Source organism: Apodemus sylvaticus, chromosome 8 (genome assembly GCF_947179515.1).
Source record: "Apodemus sylvaticus chromosome 8, mApoSyl1.1, whole genome shotgun sequence".
NCBI classification, from domain to species: Eukaryota; Metazoa; Chordata; class Mammalia; order Rodentia; family Muridae; genus Apodemus; species Apodemus sylvaticus.
In genome coordinates, this window is record NC_067479.1 from 81,190,829 (window position 1) to 81,208,390 (window position 17,562).

A 17,562-nucleotide genomic window follows, 5' to 3' on the forward strand; every position below is an offset into this window, starting at 1 on the left:
ACTGTGAGATGGCATAGTGGGCAAAGGCACTGGGCTAAGCCTGACCCTCTGAGTTCCATCCCTGGGAGAGCAGAACCCATTCCTGTTACTTGTTCACTGACCGTGCCTCGTGGTTGCACGGCCTCCAGGAGAGGTTGGGGTGTCCAGTGAACGGATAAAGACAGATGCACACATAGGAACAGTTGGAGTCAGGTAGGCTGGGCTTTTGCATGGAGAAAGCACAGCATCCAGGAGCTTGGTGTGTGTATTGCATACAGGAACAGGGAGAAGGGGTTACTGCTGATATAGAGCTGAACAAGGGGACAGATTTAATAAATCTTAATAGGCATAGTCTCTGCAGGGAGCAGACTTCAGGCTGTGAATAGGGTGGGGTGGGGAGGGGCTACGGTGGTGATTAAAATCCACACAGACCAGAGAATGCTTTTGCCATCTCCTGGGGTGTGGCAGCACTTGCCATTTCCCTGTGGATCTGAGGCTTTAGTGCTCATGCCAGTATCACACATTCTCCCAGTATCATTGCCTCGGGGTTTCTTCTACTCACCACAAACCAATGGGTGTGTGCTTACACAATGAATGTAACTTTAAAATAAATGTTAACCCATTAAAGTGGTGCAGGATTTCAAGTTCAGTTCCTTAGCCATCTTAGCCACTTTGTATCCACAAGAAGCCAGTGGTTGCTATGTTGGATATATTCCAGTAGAGCAAATGTCTACCACCGCAGAATGTCTCAGACAGGCTGGACATAATCCTCTAAACCATTCTAAGCAGTTTGCTTGTGTGAGCACATTTCAATGCAGAGTTATCATGTCTTTCTTGCTTAAAAGCCTTGAACAGTTTTTCCATCATTGTCAGCTAGTAGGTGAACTGGGTTTGCAGACTGCAGCCAGCATTAAACATGAAACAAGTGCTGTTTTGTAGAAATTTTACTTTGGTTTTGTTTCTTTTTCTCCACCACTGCCCTTCTAATTTGTGGTCTCTTTGTTATGAGAAAAACAAAATCTTTGAAATCTTGTGATAAGCAAAAATGTTTGAAAAGCCGGGGGTCTGGGTGTAAACCTGAGCTCCTAAACTGAGTGTATTTTGCTCTCCGTGATTTGAGGTCTTAGAGCTCTGTCACCGAAGTCCCACCAACAGATCCATTGCTGGTTGCATCCAACACAAGGTTTTCCTTTTCTTTTTCCCCTTTCTGCCTCTGCCCTTTCTCATTCGAGCCATTTTCCTGTATTTCCAGCACTCCCTTGTCTTTTCCCGAACTTATCACAGACGCCTCAGATTAGCTTCCAGGAGGCCTGGGTGCCCTTCTTTGACCTTTCATAGAATTGCATGTACAGGTACCAACCAGTTTATAGGGTTATAACAGCATTATTCAGACGCTCGTTTCTGGAAGTAGATTAAATACTTTCAATACAGGCACTTTTAAAATCTACTTTTGCCTTTCAAACAGGAGACTAGTCTCTGGAACAAACTAGACATTCATTTAAAGGCTATTCAAAGCGTAAACTACAGAATGAAGGACACATCAATTGTGCGGACAACAGAAGAGCCACGCCAACTCTGACCATCAGGGGGCGCTCGCGCAGGCGGCCCTCTGCGCAGGCGCGCCGGGAGGAGGCCGCGGTGGCGGTGGAGGCTGAGGCCGGGGGAAGTGAATGGTTTTACCCAGAGGGCCGTGCGCCGCCTTTCTCCGCTGGCCCCGGCGCGCCCGGCAGCTCCTCCCCGGTCATGGCGTTCACTTTCGCGGCCTTCTGCTATATGCTGGCGCTGCTGCTCACTGCCGCGCTCATCTTCTTCGCCATCTGGCACGTGAGTAGCCTGGGAAGGAGGAAAGAGGGCGAGCGACGGCGCAGCCTCTTGCAGCTCCGGGCCCTGGGCTGCGCGGGGCCCCGGCTGCCGGCGCGCGCCGGGACGTGGCCGGGCTGCTAGGGCCGTGGACGCTGCGCGGTCCCGGGCCAGGGGTCCGGAGGGCCTGGCGTGCGGGGTCCTGGAGTCCACGCCGCCGCGTACGGGCCCAGGCCGCGCTCCGCTATTCGCGAGCAGGGCTGGGCGGGGCGGGCAGGCAGGCGGCGCGGTGTCTACGCGGGGCTCGCTCGGACGGATTGTCCGCGACTACCCATCTCGGAGGGTGCCCAGTGCGCACCGAGCGGCGACTCTCTGCGTGAAGTTTTCCTAATTTTTATCCTTGAATTACCGATTGCCTTTTAAGGCTTCCTCGGAGCACGGCCAAAATCGGATAGTTATAAGCTACTTTAGCTGCATTTCCAACTCTGCTTTGCAGCACTCGATGAGCGATTTTCTAGTAGAACACCGTGCTTCGGAGAACTTTGAGGCAGCTTGGATTGATTACTTTGTTGGCCACATCTCCGAGTTTTCCCCTTAAGTCATACTTGGATCGCGAGAGCTTTTCAGGAGACAGCCTCCCAAGCAACCTCTGTGGTTTGGGCTTCTTGATTTAGTAGAGGGAGTTTTGATTTGATCTTGAAAATCCCCAGAAACCTTTGGCTCCTCATACGTCCTTGCAGGGTGGACTTACATTCTTACTGGGCTCTGTCCCTGGTGACAGTTCTATTTGAGACTGATTTTGAGCGTCTCTACTGCTTAGTACCACTGAAAGAGCTCTCTGGAGATCAGCAATCCTCCAAAGTTGAGCTCATTTGTTTCTACCCTCCCAGTACTTTCTGGAATAATGGCATAATTTGAATGATGGGGCGGGTTCAGCCTCGTGTAAATACTAAGTCAGGTTTCATCACCATCCTGTGCGTGATTAAACAGTAGCAGATTAGAAGGTTGCAGAAGTTTCAGGAGTAGAGTTACAGATACCACAGGTCCCTCTTGCTTAAGCAGTGTGATTGTATTTAGAGCCTGTTTGCCTGTGGATGGGGAATGCTGGGGTCCGGTGTTCACTGTGTCAGAAAAAGTGCTACTTCACAAAGCTCATTAAGTTGTAACCAACGATTGCAAGAGCATCTTCTGCTCTTTGGTAGAAGAACAGGAAGATAGATTAGTATTGTGAGCTGGTTCCACTGTTGCTTCTGATGAAGCTAAAGTGTCTGGCTCCTTTCCATCTGTAAATGTAACTTGAAGTCATTTGCTCTTTTTATAAATGTCCTCTGGGATGGTGGAGATCAGTGGAAGAGAGCTGGGCACTTTCCTACATTTTCCACATTCAGTGTTTAGTTTAAGAAACACCTGCCATTAAAAAACAACAACAACAACAACAACAACAACGGGTAATTTTATTAGAAAGGAACGTGTCTAGTGAAATAGATAATTTTAAGTCCTGTTATAGGTTTTAAGAAAGTTGTACCACAGGTTAGTGGAGAGCTTTTAGGTTTAGGGATTCCATAGTTCAGATAATTACTGTAGTTTGGGGGGGAATAATTTTAAATACATGCCTGTTGTACGCTATTAGAAACCCATTCAGCAGCTGGGCAGTGGTGGCACATGCCTGTAATCCCAGCACTTTGGGAGGCAGAGGCAGGTAGATTTCTGAGTTCAAGGCCAGCCTGGTCTACAGAGTGAGTTCCCAAGACAGCCAGGGCTACACAGAGAAACCCTGTCTTGAAAAAAACAAAAAACAAAAAATTAAAAAAGAAGAAGAAGAACCCATCAGCAATGTTTTTACTCAGAAGATCCCTAGGTACCAACTCAAAGAAACTGTTCTGTCTTAAAAGTTAGTTTTGACTGGGGACGTGCTCTCCCGGCAGAGTACCTGCCTTACATGAGTAGAACCCTTCACTTCTTAGAACTGCATAAATCCACCACATAAACTGGGCATGGGTGTAAGTGTGATCCCAGCACCGGGGACATGGTGACAGGATCTCTGGAAGTCCTGAATTCCTTTTGCCTTTGGTTCTGAGTTTAATGAAGTCCTGCCTTCAAAGATGGCGGTATGTTAGTTTGCTGTGTATTTGAGTCAAGATTACCTGCTAAATACAAGTATTGTAGTTATGATTCTTGTCTTGAATTTCTGTTACTAAAGTAGATTTAGGAATGTATCCTACACAATGTGATGTAACTGTTAATATTTATTCATAACTGGTGAAAGCTTATCTCCTTCAAATTACACATTTATACTTTTAACACTTACTGTGTTAGAAATCAGTGACAAAGGAAATCCTTCTGTTGAGTTTTATACATTTAAAATTTTTAGACTAGTGTTGTTTCTCTATTTTTAAAAGCTCCCTTTTGTTCAATAAGGTGCTGTACATTAATTAATATTTTAGACCCTGGGCCATAGTAATGTACAGAATAAAATCTTTGCTGCTGTGAATATTAAGTTTTTAATTTTTTTTTAACTTGGGATGATTTTATTTTTGCAATCCTGGAAATAATAGATTGATATGCTTAAAAGTGACGTGGAGAGCTATCATTTGAGATGTAAATGAATGGAATGATAAAAAAAAGCCACATGGAACCTGGGGCGGGGGAGCTGTCCTGTGCCTTACTGCACGCTGTGCTCCTCCTCCTCCATGTGTGAACTGTAAGCTGTAAAAGATCATTTTCAGGCAAGTGACCGGGTATGGTGTGAATTGTCCAGCTGACTCCACGCCTGGTTTTAGGCCCCATTTCTGCTGTTGATGGAGTCCCCAGGATTTCCTCAGAGCTTTAGCTCTTCTGGCTGCAGACGCTCAGTGCTGGCGGCCGGCGTAGCCTCTGATCGAGTGAGGGGGCTTTGATTATTTTTTTTTAATTTTAGTTTTTCAAGTAATTTTTTTTTTTTTTTTACATTTTAAAAATTGAGATGTAATTGTATCATTTCCCTTCATTTCTTTTTCTTCCTCCATCTCCTCCCATGCCACGCCCCCCCCCCCCCAACCTCCTGGCCTCCTTGCATGTTAACATTTTAATATTCAGTTATTTATATCTCCTATGCCTGTTTAGAGGTTTTTAGTACAGAGGGTTAGAAGTTGTATATCTTATACACTTCTAGAGAGTAAGAGAAACTTGTGCTTTTCTGAAACCAAGAACTTGAACTGAGAAGTGAGCACAACGAAAGCTAGAAATAGGTAACTATTGATCAAGACAGCAAGGAGTGCCTTAAATCCAAAGACAGAGGTAGGTGTGTCCAGGGACACCAACTGAAGATCCCCACAAACCTTCGGCCTGGACTCCTGACACCTGAGTTAATTCCGCAGGTGGTACGGGTCCCCACCTTTGATTCTAAAGTCATGTTAACTTTGAAGGTCTGTGTAAGGGTATTGAGACACTTAAGTTTAAACTTATATTCTCCTAGAAGCATAGGCAAACTTAGCTGTATCATTGTGTTTATTTGGCATAAATTGAATTGAGTCCACTCTAGAGTCTCCGGGTACTGAGCCACGGGAGAAGGCTGTGCAGACAATGACAGGTGGTTTTTCTCCCTGAGGCCACACACTCCATTGGGGCAGACAAACATGCATGCAGATGCAGTATTCAGAGTAAGAGATGCCACACTCACTGGCGGGTTACAAGAGAAGAGATGCAGACACGTATACAGTAATCTCTGTCCAAAGAAAGTGGGGAACAGCTACAGAAGGAGCAGTTCAGGAAGGGGGTTCAGGATGAAGAAAACCTTGCATAAATAGCTAAATGAATAGGAAAAGCTCATGTCACATAGAAAAAGCAACTTGCCTGGAAACATTGGGTAACTGCAGATAAGGTGGGTGCAGAAGATGTAGTTAGGCAGTGGTGTGGTCGTGATGATGTCTTCAGGGCTTTAATCTGATTCTCATTCTTTTTAGCACCTTCGAGTTATTGTGTAAATTGGTGCTGAAATGTTGTTACACCTTTGTTTATTTAGTAATGTTTTGATGGATGGGGCAGGCTTGTTACTGCTTTCTATTAAAGTGAGTGGTCTTAACTGTTCTAATTCTATTTTAGATCATAGCATTTGATGAGCTGAAGACTGATTACAAGAACCCTATAGACCAGTGCAATACCCTGAATCCTGTAAGTTATGACATCGTTTTCATCTTTAGATTTTAAAACCTATTTGCTTTTAACTTGATATAACTTTTAAAAGGCCAGTATTCTCAGTAGCATGCTGTATCTGAATGTTTTGAAGTAGGCAGAATCAAGTTCTCTTTCCTGTCACTCTTGACTGTTATGTTATTAATCTGCCAGAGATCTTTGTCAGTTGTCATACTAACATTCTTCCAATCTGCTTTTTACATTGTCGGCCAAAGACAGTTGAAAAGGTCAAAAAGATTAAAAGAGTCAAAATTGCCCTAAAGGTGTGTACTGCTTTTAGTTGAATGTTTTAATGCCACATCACCTGGCGGGGAGGGCTAGGGCGTCCGTCTCTGTGTTCCGCTCAGTGTGCTCGCTCACATGCCTGTCGAGGGTTATGATTTCATGAAACTTCACATTTTATGCAAATGTTTGCTTGCTGGCCCAGTCAAGTAGGGAAAGCTGTTAAATGCTTATGCATTTTTTATGATACAGCCATAGGCACATCTGTATTAAATTACTTAGCACAATGTTTGAGAGTTGGTCAATATAAAATGACATTGATAGTGGGGACATTATTCTCAGCCTGTGGCTTGGACACGTGGACTGTAGTGTGGACTTAGCTGCGGAACACATTTAGTTTCAGCTTTTGGTTGTGTGTCTGGTGGAAACAGGTCGTGCGCACAGCTGCTCGCTCGGCCTTTGTTTCAGCTCTGGGCTCAGATCTCAGAATCTTGTTTGTGGAGATGCTGTCTTTTGATCTCAAGATAACAGAATTTTGTAGCTGGCAGTTTGTATACAAGTATCTACATGGTTATTCTTAGTATATTGTACCTACCTCAGATTTCTAAAACATGTCTGTTTTACATTGGCCTGTGATAGATTTATCGATAATGTGGCTCCATTGTGTTTTGGGCTGATTTTTAAATGTATATTTGGTATCTGAAAGAAGATTCTTCTCTAGTCTGTAGATTTGATTTTGCCTGATTGGTCAGAAGCTAAAGAGTTGCTTGTGCTAAAGCAACGGATTAGAAAGCAGCAGCTGACCCTCAAAGCTGCTGCAGACAGGAGGAGACCGTGGCCCTTGTATGCTCATGCTCTGACTTGGAAAAGCCCCCAAAGCTAGCTTGCTACTTTATCCTTCTTTCCTAGGTAAATGTAGACACCTTTTACACTAAGATTATGTAGGAACAACCACAAGTTTCAATATGCTGGCTTCCTTGCCTGTAGGAAGTTAAACGTGAGAAGATGCTTTGTGATTGGAAAGTAACAGGTGTGCATTGTAGAACATCTTTGCCCTGGCTGTTAAAACCAGTTGTCAAGAGGTCAGAAGCTGGGATCTTTTAAGTTGTTGATAGTATTCTGTGTCTCTGGCAGTGTATCATGTCAGATACTGAAGTGATGCGGTTATAGCTAGAATCAAATGAGCCTCTGGGTGCCAGGCTCTGCCCAGAAGTGTTTCCCGGAGTTTTTATTCAGGTACCTTTCCAGTCATTCTTGAGTAGGACCCTAGGTTGAGTTCTATGAGATCCAGGAGCTCTGACCATGGCTCATGTCAGAGAGGCTAAGGCAGAGACGGTCGTTATAAGCTAGACAGCCTGATTTTTGACATTTAAACTATGTTTTCCTAATTTATTTAACTTTAAGAGGAAGACATTTTATTGTAGCAGATAGTGTGTGATTTCTGGTTTTTCTTAGTGGAAAGAAATTCATACTGAGAAAGACGAGCTCCAGGAGCGGAGGCCACTGTTCAGCCCGTGAGCTGAATTTGGATAAGGTGCCGATGACTGGCTGGAGAGCTGCGCATCTGACAGTTTTCCCTATTGAATTTGTTTTACAGTTCTGCCAAAGTATGGGGGAAGACAAGAGTTTTTAAAAATGTAAACTTAATAAGGGAATATAGTTTTCATGGTACAGTACTAATCATTTCAGCCATGTTTTGCATGAGGTTTTTTTTTGTTTTGGGGGTTTTTTTTTTGTTTTTTTTTTAGTTACTAGGCTTTATATGACCTTTGGGTTGTAAATAGAATGCATTTTGTGGTGATTGAATGGTTGAAAAGCTCTGATTTTAGCCAGGTGGTGGTGGTTCGTGCCTTTAATGCACTTGGGAGGCAGAAGCAGCTGAATAGCCATGAGTTCAAGACCAGCTTTGTCCACAGAGCAAGGTTCTAGGACAGCCAACAGCCAAGGCTACACAGGGAAACCCTGACTCTGAAAAAAAAAAAAACAGAGAGAGAGAGAGAGAGAGAGAGAGAGAGAGAGAGAGAGAGAGAGAGAGAGAGAGAGAGAGAGAGAGAAGCAAAGCAAAACTCTGATTTTGGTGAGAATCACATACTGATTGTATTTCTGGACGTTTTTGAGGGGCAGGAGGGGTAGAAGCGGCGGAGCCTGTGGTAGTGCTCTCTCTAAGGATGAACTAGAGAGCTGGGCCGGTGTGATCCTCAGGTTGCTCCCCTCACCTCAGTCTAAGTGCAATTGCAAAACAATTAATATTGTGGGTCCCAGGCTTTAGAGCTGAAGAAGGCCTGTCAGAATTTAAAGCAGCAGACTGTCATTCAAACTGACGTTATCAAAGCACTTCCAGTGGAGATTGTGGTGCATGGGTTTCTTGGTCTATTCTGGTTGAGTTTCAAAGATGTCCTTTTGATAAAAATTTGATCTTAAACCATACATGTCTATGTCATATATATGCATTTGTGGAGCTTATCATATTTATCATATTGCTTAAATTTGTAGAAAATATCTGGTTAAAGACTTAATTGTCTCTACTAGGATTTTATTTAAAATAATGTTCATTAAAATGTTGACACCGGCTGGGGATGAGCTCATGAAAGAGTGCTTGGTTGGAGTGTGTGACTGTGGGTTTGCTTTCCCAGAGCTGGGGAACGTTAGTTGGTCGGATGGCTTTCCTCTGGAGAAGCAGTTTGTGAGCTTTAGAAAAGGCTGGAACATGGAGGGTGATTTGACTCCTTCTGCCGCTGTGGTCCCTCTCAGGAAGGACCTGACTCACACTGTTTTATCCTGCTGTGAAGTCCAGTTGTTAAATTGGGCTTTGCATCTGTGACTTAGGGATTTTGGCTAGAATTGTCATCAGACAGTTTTGATGTTATATTTAACAACACATTAGATTAGACTGAGCCATTTAGGATAAAAAAAATGATTTAAAATAAGTCATTAGGTCTTCATTTTATAAACGCATGTTATGTCATTTGAATTAATTTTTCCTCACTATTTATCAAAAGGCTTGTTTTCTTTTGGGTTTTGAGGTTCTACTGTCTTCTGCCATGTAGCATTTTGTGGATAGGCAGGCACAGGGAAACGCAAAGGCACTGTAATAATGGGGATTCTGGAACCTGGCAATGCCTTACATGGTTAGAGTTGCGACTTTTCCCTCCTACATTGCAGAAAGTGTGTCTCGCATTGTGTGCCTCAGTGTCCTCTCCAGCTGTGCTGAGATGTTGGCTGGTTGGCTTTCCATTAAATAACTTGGGGGAAAGTGATGTGACTTGCTAGATATTGTACATGTAGCATTCTTGGTTTTACTAATAGCTTAAAAACATATAAACTTATAAACGGGAGATTGTTTTATGGATTTTTTTTTATCACGTTGCATGTGCTCAGGTTATTTCCTGTTTGAATTATTACTGAGTGATGGAAATATAAGCTTTCTACTTTACCAACAAGTAATTAAACAGTCTAATGGGAATCACAATTTAATTTGCTGTTCTAAGAATTTGTGTTTTAAATTTCTCATCTTACTTTTCTAGTGAAAGTTTCTTATCCTCTGGCCAGTTTGCTTATAAATCATTCTTTTGGTAAAATGCCAAATATGGAGATAACACTCAGTAGCATCTTTGATTCTAAGAAGACTGTGATGTTTTAAATGGACACGTGGTTGCCCTTGCTTTGCGGATGAGCAGCTGCCCTCTGCGCCCTGTGACAATGCCTGTGTTTCCTTCCAGCTTGTGCTTCCGGAGTACCTCATCCACGCCTTCTTCTGTGTCATGTTCCTCTGCGCGGCAGAGTGGCTCACACTGGGCCTCAATATGCCCCTTCTGGCGTACCATATTTGGAGGTAATGTTTAGATACACTTAAAATATTTCCTTCATTAAAGTTTAATTTTGGTGTGGTTGATATCAATGATGATCAAGGTTAGCAGTTACTTCGCATTGACTCAGCTCAGGTCAGGAAGCAGGGAGCGCTCAGTGCCCTTGCAGGACTTTGGTATTCCTCAGAGGACCTTAGGCAGTTCCACACACACGTCTGATGTGTACAGCCAAGTGAATTTCTGTCCAAGTGGATTTTCATGCACTTCTGGCCCTGAGAACATTCCTGAGCCCGGTATCAAGTTGCCTTTTGCTCACTTTAAACTTTATATAGATCAAGATGGACAATGTGTGTCTTTTTTGTGCTTACTTTATACTTTTAAAGCATTTAGCTATCTCATAGACCCAGATTACATAGGTCTATATAGTTAATGTCTGACGGACATAGACTTTTTCTCTCCCTCCCCATAAGTTGAAAGTTTTGTTTTAAACGGGTGTGTAAGAATCTCATCTCTCTCTTAGGAAATAGTTTAAAGAATATTTTGGTATAAAGTGCTATTTTGTCTGTAACTGAATGAACCTTTTCAGAAAAACTATGCTCATGGTAGGAAGGGAAGGGGTGAAGGATGAACACTTGGAGGCTCTGGGCCTGCTCCTTCTGGGTGTGTGAAGTTGTGTTGAGATAAAATTTTAAAACACCTCAGCAGGAGAGATAGCTCAGCATTAGGAGCACCAGCTGTTCTTCTAGAAGACTGGGTTCAGTTCCTAGCACCCACATGGTGGCTTACCATGGTCTGTGACTCTGGTTTCAGGGGATCTGACGCCCTCTTCTGGCCTCTGTGGGCACTGCATGCCCATGGTGCACATGCATACATACAGTCATACACATAACAGTAAGTCTGAAAGGAAGGGAGCAAGAAAGAAAATACCTGAGTCCTCTTTTCCAGTTCTGGTTTTTACTGGATTTCTGAAATCTAAGAGACCATATGTGATCTATATGGCTGTCCCATTCTTATGGTCTTTAGTTCTAAGATTAAGATGGTAAAAGTAAGAAATTGTTGTATCTGCAAGCAAAAATGTGCCTTGTATGTGGAGCCCCGATCCCTGTAACAAATGCTGGACAAGAAAGACCCTCCCCACTGGAAGGCCATTACCCTTCCCTTACGCTAACGACTATGTCTGTTTCAGGTATATGAGTAGACCGGTGATGAGCGGCCCCGGCCTCTACGACCCGACGACCATCATGAATGCAGACATTCTAGCCTACTGTCAGAAGGAAGGATGGTGCAAACTAGCGTTTTACCTTCTAGCGTTTTTTTACTACCTATACGGGTAAGTTTGAACGGTGAAGTGAAGGTGTGATTAGGCTTTGTGCCTAACCATGTACATGAGCGCCTTGCAGAGTAACTTGGTGTCTTAATGGGAAAAGTAATGGCAGGGTGCCAGCAGGCCCCCATGCAGGCATTTGTCTGGCCAGCAAGTAGCACAAAGCCAGTGTCAGGAAGTGGGTCAGGGTACTGGTTCCTCCTCGCAGACACACTGTTGGTAAAGAATGATCTGTTTCCATGATGTAATGGTGTTGATGATGGGGTTGGATGGGTTGGCAAAAGTGTTTTGCATATCAAGTTTGGAGTTAATGTTTAGCTATACCTTAAATGACTTTATCATCTTTCCAGATAGTGTTCAACTGCTCACTGTATGATTTTTCATAAATTGTGTGTCCTGTCCTTAATTTTCTGGCTTTCTTGATCTGAATGAGATGAACGAGGTGGCTTTGGGTCACAGGGTGCTGGTCTCACGTCCCCTCTTTAAGGCTTTCTCAGATTCTGTACCGTAGGAGCCCTGCACTGGACCATTCTTTCTTGTGTGACACTTTTATAGGTTGTTGGTGTTCAGCACCACCTCTGACCTTTACCCACAAGATTCTAGTGGCACCCCAACCTTCCCAGTCAAGACAACCAGAGATGTTTCTAGGTGTTGCCAAATGCCAGTGTGTGGCAAAACTGCAGTAGTTGTGAATCAGTGTTGTAGGTATAGCACATAAAACCAGATGTGCCAGGTATGGGCACATGGCAGAGGCAGGAACTGTTTGAGGCTTACATAGTGACCCTGTCTAAGGAACAGCAACGGAACAGTTTGTAGGTGGTGTGCATGCAGCTAGGAAAGGATTGCTCAGGGTCACGTCAGAAAGGCCCAGGAGCTTGCAGACAGCCTGGGCCACTCTTGTACTTCTCCCTTCTTTTGCTTCAGAGTACCCTGTCCGACAAATCAGAACAGTAGCAGGCTAGCATGGCACCCTGGTAAGTGCAGTGAGGCCTTCTTTAAACTATATAAGCATACTGCAGAGGTCTCGTGTTTCAATTTTCAAGATTTTTTTAAATGTAGTTATTCTGGGGCAGGAGAGACGTCTCAGCAGTTAGGTCCTGGCAGCTGCTTCCCGAGAATCCGCCTGGTTCTCAGCTCGCACATGGAGGCTCGTCGCCATCTGTAACTCCAGGTCCGGGGATTCCATGCCTTCTGGCCCTTGGGGATCCTGTGCACATGTGATGCACAAACATGCAGGCAAACACCCAGACAGAAAATAATAAGATCTTAAAAATAGCTATTTTACGTTGAAATAATTGAGCTTCTATTAATTTACGTTTATTATCTGCTAAGCTTCTATTCATATTTGTCTCTATATTATCCTGGTTTCCATTATAGACAAGGACAGATGAAGTTTGTGTTGTGAGGTTGTCAAGTGTGCACCTAGAGATGACGTATAGTTAGTAGGTTCTGTCTTTTTGGGTGTGACCTCACCTTTATGGCTGCACCATCTCAGCTCTGACTAGATTTTGAATGGTGAAATTCTGTTTTTCAATTTCTTCCTGATTTTCATGTTTTTTTCTTTTTTTTTTTTTTTAGCTAACTAAAAATAGTAAATAGTTGCATCGGAGATGCACATTTGTGGGAATGTTGGCCAGGACATGGAGGCACTAAGCTTTTCTTGTTTAAAACCGTCCGCGTGTGCTCAGCTCTCGGCGTGTCTTGAGATGATAGCGCGTTTGCACCCTCCCCTGTGCCTCGCTGGCCTTTATTTATTTATTTTAATTTTCTGAGAATCCATGCACTATGTTGTGGTCACATTTCCTTTCTCCTGGCTCCTCCCAGTGCCTTTGTAATGTCACTGTTGATATAGAGTGGCCCTTGGTACTTTGTGCGCCTAAATCCTGTATTTACTGCCCCCCCCCCCCCCCGGGGGGTGTTGTACACCTTCTGCCGTCCCTGTTTCTGTTGCCTCGAGCCATTTAGTAGGGTATGGTTGGGATGGTCCTCCTTTGACCATTCCCTTGTATAAACTGGGACCAGTGGCAGCCCCGCCCTCCTGAGGCTGCCTGGAGAGCTGAGTGATGTCATGCCCATGAAGGACCTAACAGCTGCGGCAGGAACCACACCTCCAGGGATGCACCCTTCTGTGATTAGGGAGTGGTGGTTGGATTGCTTCTGTGAGCTCTGGTTCTCACTAGGTCTTCAGCTGCACCGTTCTCCTTGCTAAAACTGGAAAAGAAATAGGGGCAGCAGGCCAGAGTTCATGCTAGTTAAAATCACTGTCAACATGTCAGTGGTCTTTGTGTGACCTCATAGTATGTGTGAGCTATCTGTGTAAAGGGCTGTATGACTTGTAATGAGGAATTAACAGCTTCTCTCTTTGTTTCAGCATGATCTATGTTCTGGTGAGCTCTTAGAACAACACAGAAGAATCGGTCCAGTTCAGTGCATGCAAAACACCACCAACGAAGGGATTCTGTCCAGCAAGGTCCTGTTTCCAAGAGTAGCCATGGAGTTTGATCAGTTACTTTAAAAAATGACTTCTTATTTTTTAAATGTTTCCACATTTTTTGCTTGTGGAAAGACTGTTTTCATATGTTCTACTTGGATAAAGAATTTAAATGGAATTACGTATAAATTAATATAAAATGATTACCTCTGGTGTTGACAGGTTGAACTTGCACTCTTAAGGAACAGCGTTAAGCCTCCGGGTGATTGCATTGATTACTGACCGCCCTCAGCCCATTGGAAGCTTTGTTTAGAGGACTTGTTGGGCTCATTTTGGTTTTATTGAAATGCCATCTAAATATAAATTAGCTGTAGATATGAGGTGCTTCTGGTGAACTGAAAGTGTCTATCTGACTCGTGGGAAACATGGTAGGTTCCCCACTTATCACTGTAGATGATTCTATATGGACAACAGTAAGAAGAGTGGGACCTCGTCCCTGTCGACTTGAGTATTATCCCTATGTATTGCATGAGAGGGGTCTCCCTCATTCCATCAGAGTAATACACTTGCTTTAATTCTTAAGCCTAAGTGATATAAACAGGCTGAATTACCTGTAAAGAATGCATTTAAAGCTATTCTAAATGGGTTTTTATTTGTAAGACATTATTTACTAAGAAATTGGTTATATTAATGCTTACTGTTCTAATCCAGTGGTTAAGGTATTAAGAATTTGCAAGTACTTTAGATTTTCAAAAATGAATGAGAGAACTGTGTAACCGCCCAGCTGTTCCTTCAGTGCAACACAATAAAACTCTGAAATGAAGATGCTTTGCTGTGCATTGTTTGAAAGATTACAAACAGCTATTTCTCAAACACATAATATTGTCATTTTAAAAAGTAAATTATTGTCTATTTTCTTCAAAGTAATATTGAAGAGTTTGAATGCCCAGCTCATCACTGTTATGTGATAGGATTCTCACCCTCACGATTTTGAAGTTCCTGGGCCATGGGGCGTCCTAAGTGCTGTGGTGTGCCTTCTGAAGCAGCTGGCTTAGATAGAAGTCAGCTTGAAGCCGCCCCTGCATCTGAGCTTTGGCTGCTCTTGTGAGGCACACATTTGCTTGCATGTTTTCCGAAGCATCTTAGAATGAAGGGGAAGGCAGCTGAACGTGGTACTCTAAGTGTACAAGTTTCTTCAGCGAATGGTAAAAGACAGCTGATTTGTAGAGATCCCTAATGATCAGGGTGGATGTGGATGTGTGCTGCTGCTTACTCCAAGGAGTCCCTGTGCTGTTCTGCTCCCTTCCCAGCTTGGGGAGGGAGAGACTGCCATCTGGAGAGTAGGTGATGGGGGAGACGTGGAAGAAGGGGATGCAGAGCTGGAGTGAGGAGGGTCAGGCCATCTCACAGAAAGCACACAGACCAACATGAAGTCTGCAGCCCCTCCAGACACCTTCGTGCAGTTAACTGAGTACCTGCTGGGCACTGGTAGACTTAGCTTAGAGTATGGCACAGCTGGCCATGTTTCTAAACCCTCAGTCACAGCACAGCCGTTTCTCATTTTCTTCTCTTGTTCATCAAGACTACTGACCATGAGAGACCTGGCCGATGTTAAATGCAGAGATTTCCTGTTACTGTTCTTTTCCAGGTGCTCTCTCAACAGACACTTTATAGCTTCTAAGAAAATTCCTCTTGTTTTGGATCTTCTTTATGATTAGTTGAGACTTAAACAACAACAACAACAAAAAACCAATAGTCTTCCTCCCTCCCCAATAAGATGCATGTGCAGAGGGTTGTTAGAGAACAGTGAGGTCACTCTCCCTCTTCACTGAGGCATTAGTGTCCAGATATGGTTGTGATTAGAAGGGCCAAGTTCTTGGGTGGCCTCACTTGGCTTCCCAGTGTTTTTTTAGAAGTAGATTCTTTTTTCTTTTTTTTAAGACAGTGTTTCTTTTTGTAGCCCTGGCTACCAGGCTGGCTTCAAACTCTGAGATCTGCCTCCCAAGTGCTGGGATTAAAGGCACTTTCTACCATCGGCTGGCATGTGTACTTTTTAATAGTGGTTCTAGACTGTAATTACTGGCGAGCAACTAGTAATCTATGCATCTCTTCCTGCCGGACAAGCTCACGTTGTAGGTGTGACTAAAGCACTTTAGCCAGCCCATTCAAATGCTCTAACCTAGAAAGTATGTACATCACATTATTTCTCATTTTGTATATACAGATTTACAACTCAATAATCAAGTCAGTCACAAGCCAGAAATTTACATAAGAAAACATATTTTAGAGGGGAAAGAAAATTATTGCTGTGCTGACTAGCCTTGTTCATAAATGTTCATCTTCACTGGAATAATGTAGTAATGTTAGTCACAAGCCACTTTAAGCTCTTTTATTCAAACCAATTGATTTGCAACCAGACCAGCAGTTAAAATGTGTCTATTAGTAGTGTAACGTAGGACATGGTTTTGAACAGCCTCCCAGAGCGATGCCTAGAGATAAAGATGTTCTGTTGTTGGATTTGTTGACTGGATTTTTTTTTTTTGTTTTCTTGTTTGTTTGTTTTTTGGATTTGGTTTTTTGAGACAGGGTTTCTCTGTGCTGTCCTGGAACTCACTCTGTAGGCCAGGCTGGCCTCAAACTCAGAAATTCGCCTGCCTCTGCCTCCCAGAGTGCTGGGATTACAGTGTGCACCACTACCACCCGGCTATTGACTGGATTTCTTATAGCCATTTACTTTGACTAAAATTCAGGTATCTCCGCCTAGTGTCTGAAAGGAGTGTATAACAGCTGCTTATTCCATTTACTTTGGAAAGTATTACGCACAAGGCAGTGAGTCTGAGGGACAGTGAGGGCTTTGTTCGACATTCATTTTTTTGATAGGCATTGTAGAAGACATGCAGAAGAATGGCTTCTCCCAGATGTCACTGCCACTATACAGATGTTTGTGCTTATGTATTCTGACAATGAATGGATGACTGAGTAGATGCTAAAACTTAGAAAAACATGGAAAATTGTGAAATATACTTAGCTGTGTAGTTCATGGTTTGCTAACACCTAAGCATCTTGGTGCTATACCACTGTCTGAAGGCTACTCCCCACTTAGCCTGCCTGCTCCTTAGAGCCTGCTCATTTTGCTTTGCATATATAACATCTGCCTCAGATACTCCCCGTGTAGTTGATGGGTGGTGGTTGAGTCCCTGTAGTCTGCCGGTTTCAAATGCCGCCAGCATTGATGTGCACAAGACCAAGTCCCTGTATTATTGCCTGCCTTCTCTGCCTGCATTGCTTTCAGGTATATCATATAGTTTGGGCAGAGAAAATACTTTCCTTAGAATGTTTGCATTGCACATTTTTAAACTTTGGTACACAAGTATGTTTCAGGACTAATACCCTATTTCCCTGGTGCTAATTATTAAAGGTTTTCCTGTGTGCTTGATTTTAAAATTTTAGACAAGCATTTTGATTGTAGCAGATTAGGACACTTGCAATGGGAACTGAGAGGTGCATGCTTTGGAAACCTAGTTGATTTGAGTGTGAAATGTGTTTCCTCCATAAGTACTCATGAGTAAGCTTTATACTGGAAGGGAGTGATGGGGATCTGCTAATGTGGAGGTAGTGCTGTCGGTAGAATGCTAGCCCTGTTAGTGTGAGAACCTGTCCTTATGCCCACATCAAAATCTAATGTGTATTTGTAACCCCGGTGCTGGGGAGCTGGAGACAGGAGAGTCCTGGGGCTCATGCATAGTCTTCCCTTCTTAGCAAGCTCTAGCAAACGAGAGACCGTCTCTCAAGAAGCACAGTGGACATGTCTTGAGGAACCTCTGGTTTCC

General features: G+C 43.5%; 1 protein-coding gene across 1 annotated transcript; it reads left to right on the forward strand.

The window, feature by feature from the left end:
* The first annotated feature begins 1,642 nt into the window (after window positions 1–1,642).
* Window positions 1,643–14,555, forward strand: Cnih1 (cornichon family AMPA receptor auxiliary protein 1). The gene is made up of 5 exons (XM_052191704.1): window positions 1,643–1,803; window positions 5,860–5,928; window positions 9,891–10,003; window positions 11,164–11,307; window positions 13,673–14,555. Exons 1-5 carry the CDS (start codon window positions 1,723–1,725, stop codon window positions 13,698–13,700), a joined length of 435 nt encoding a protein of 144 aa, XP_052047664.1. The 5' UTR covers window positions 1,643–1,722; the 3' UTR covers window positions 13,701–14,555.
* The last annotated feature ends 3,007 nt before the right edge of the window (window positions 14,556–17,562 follow it).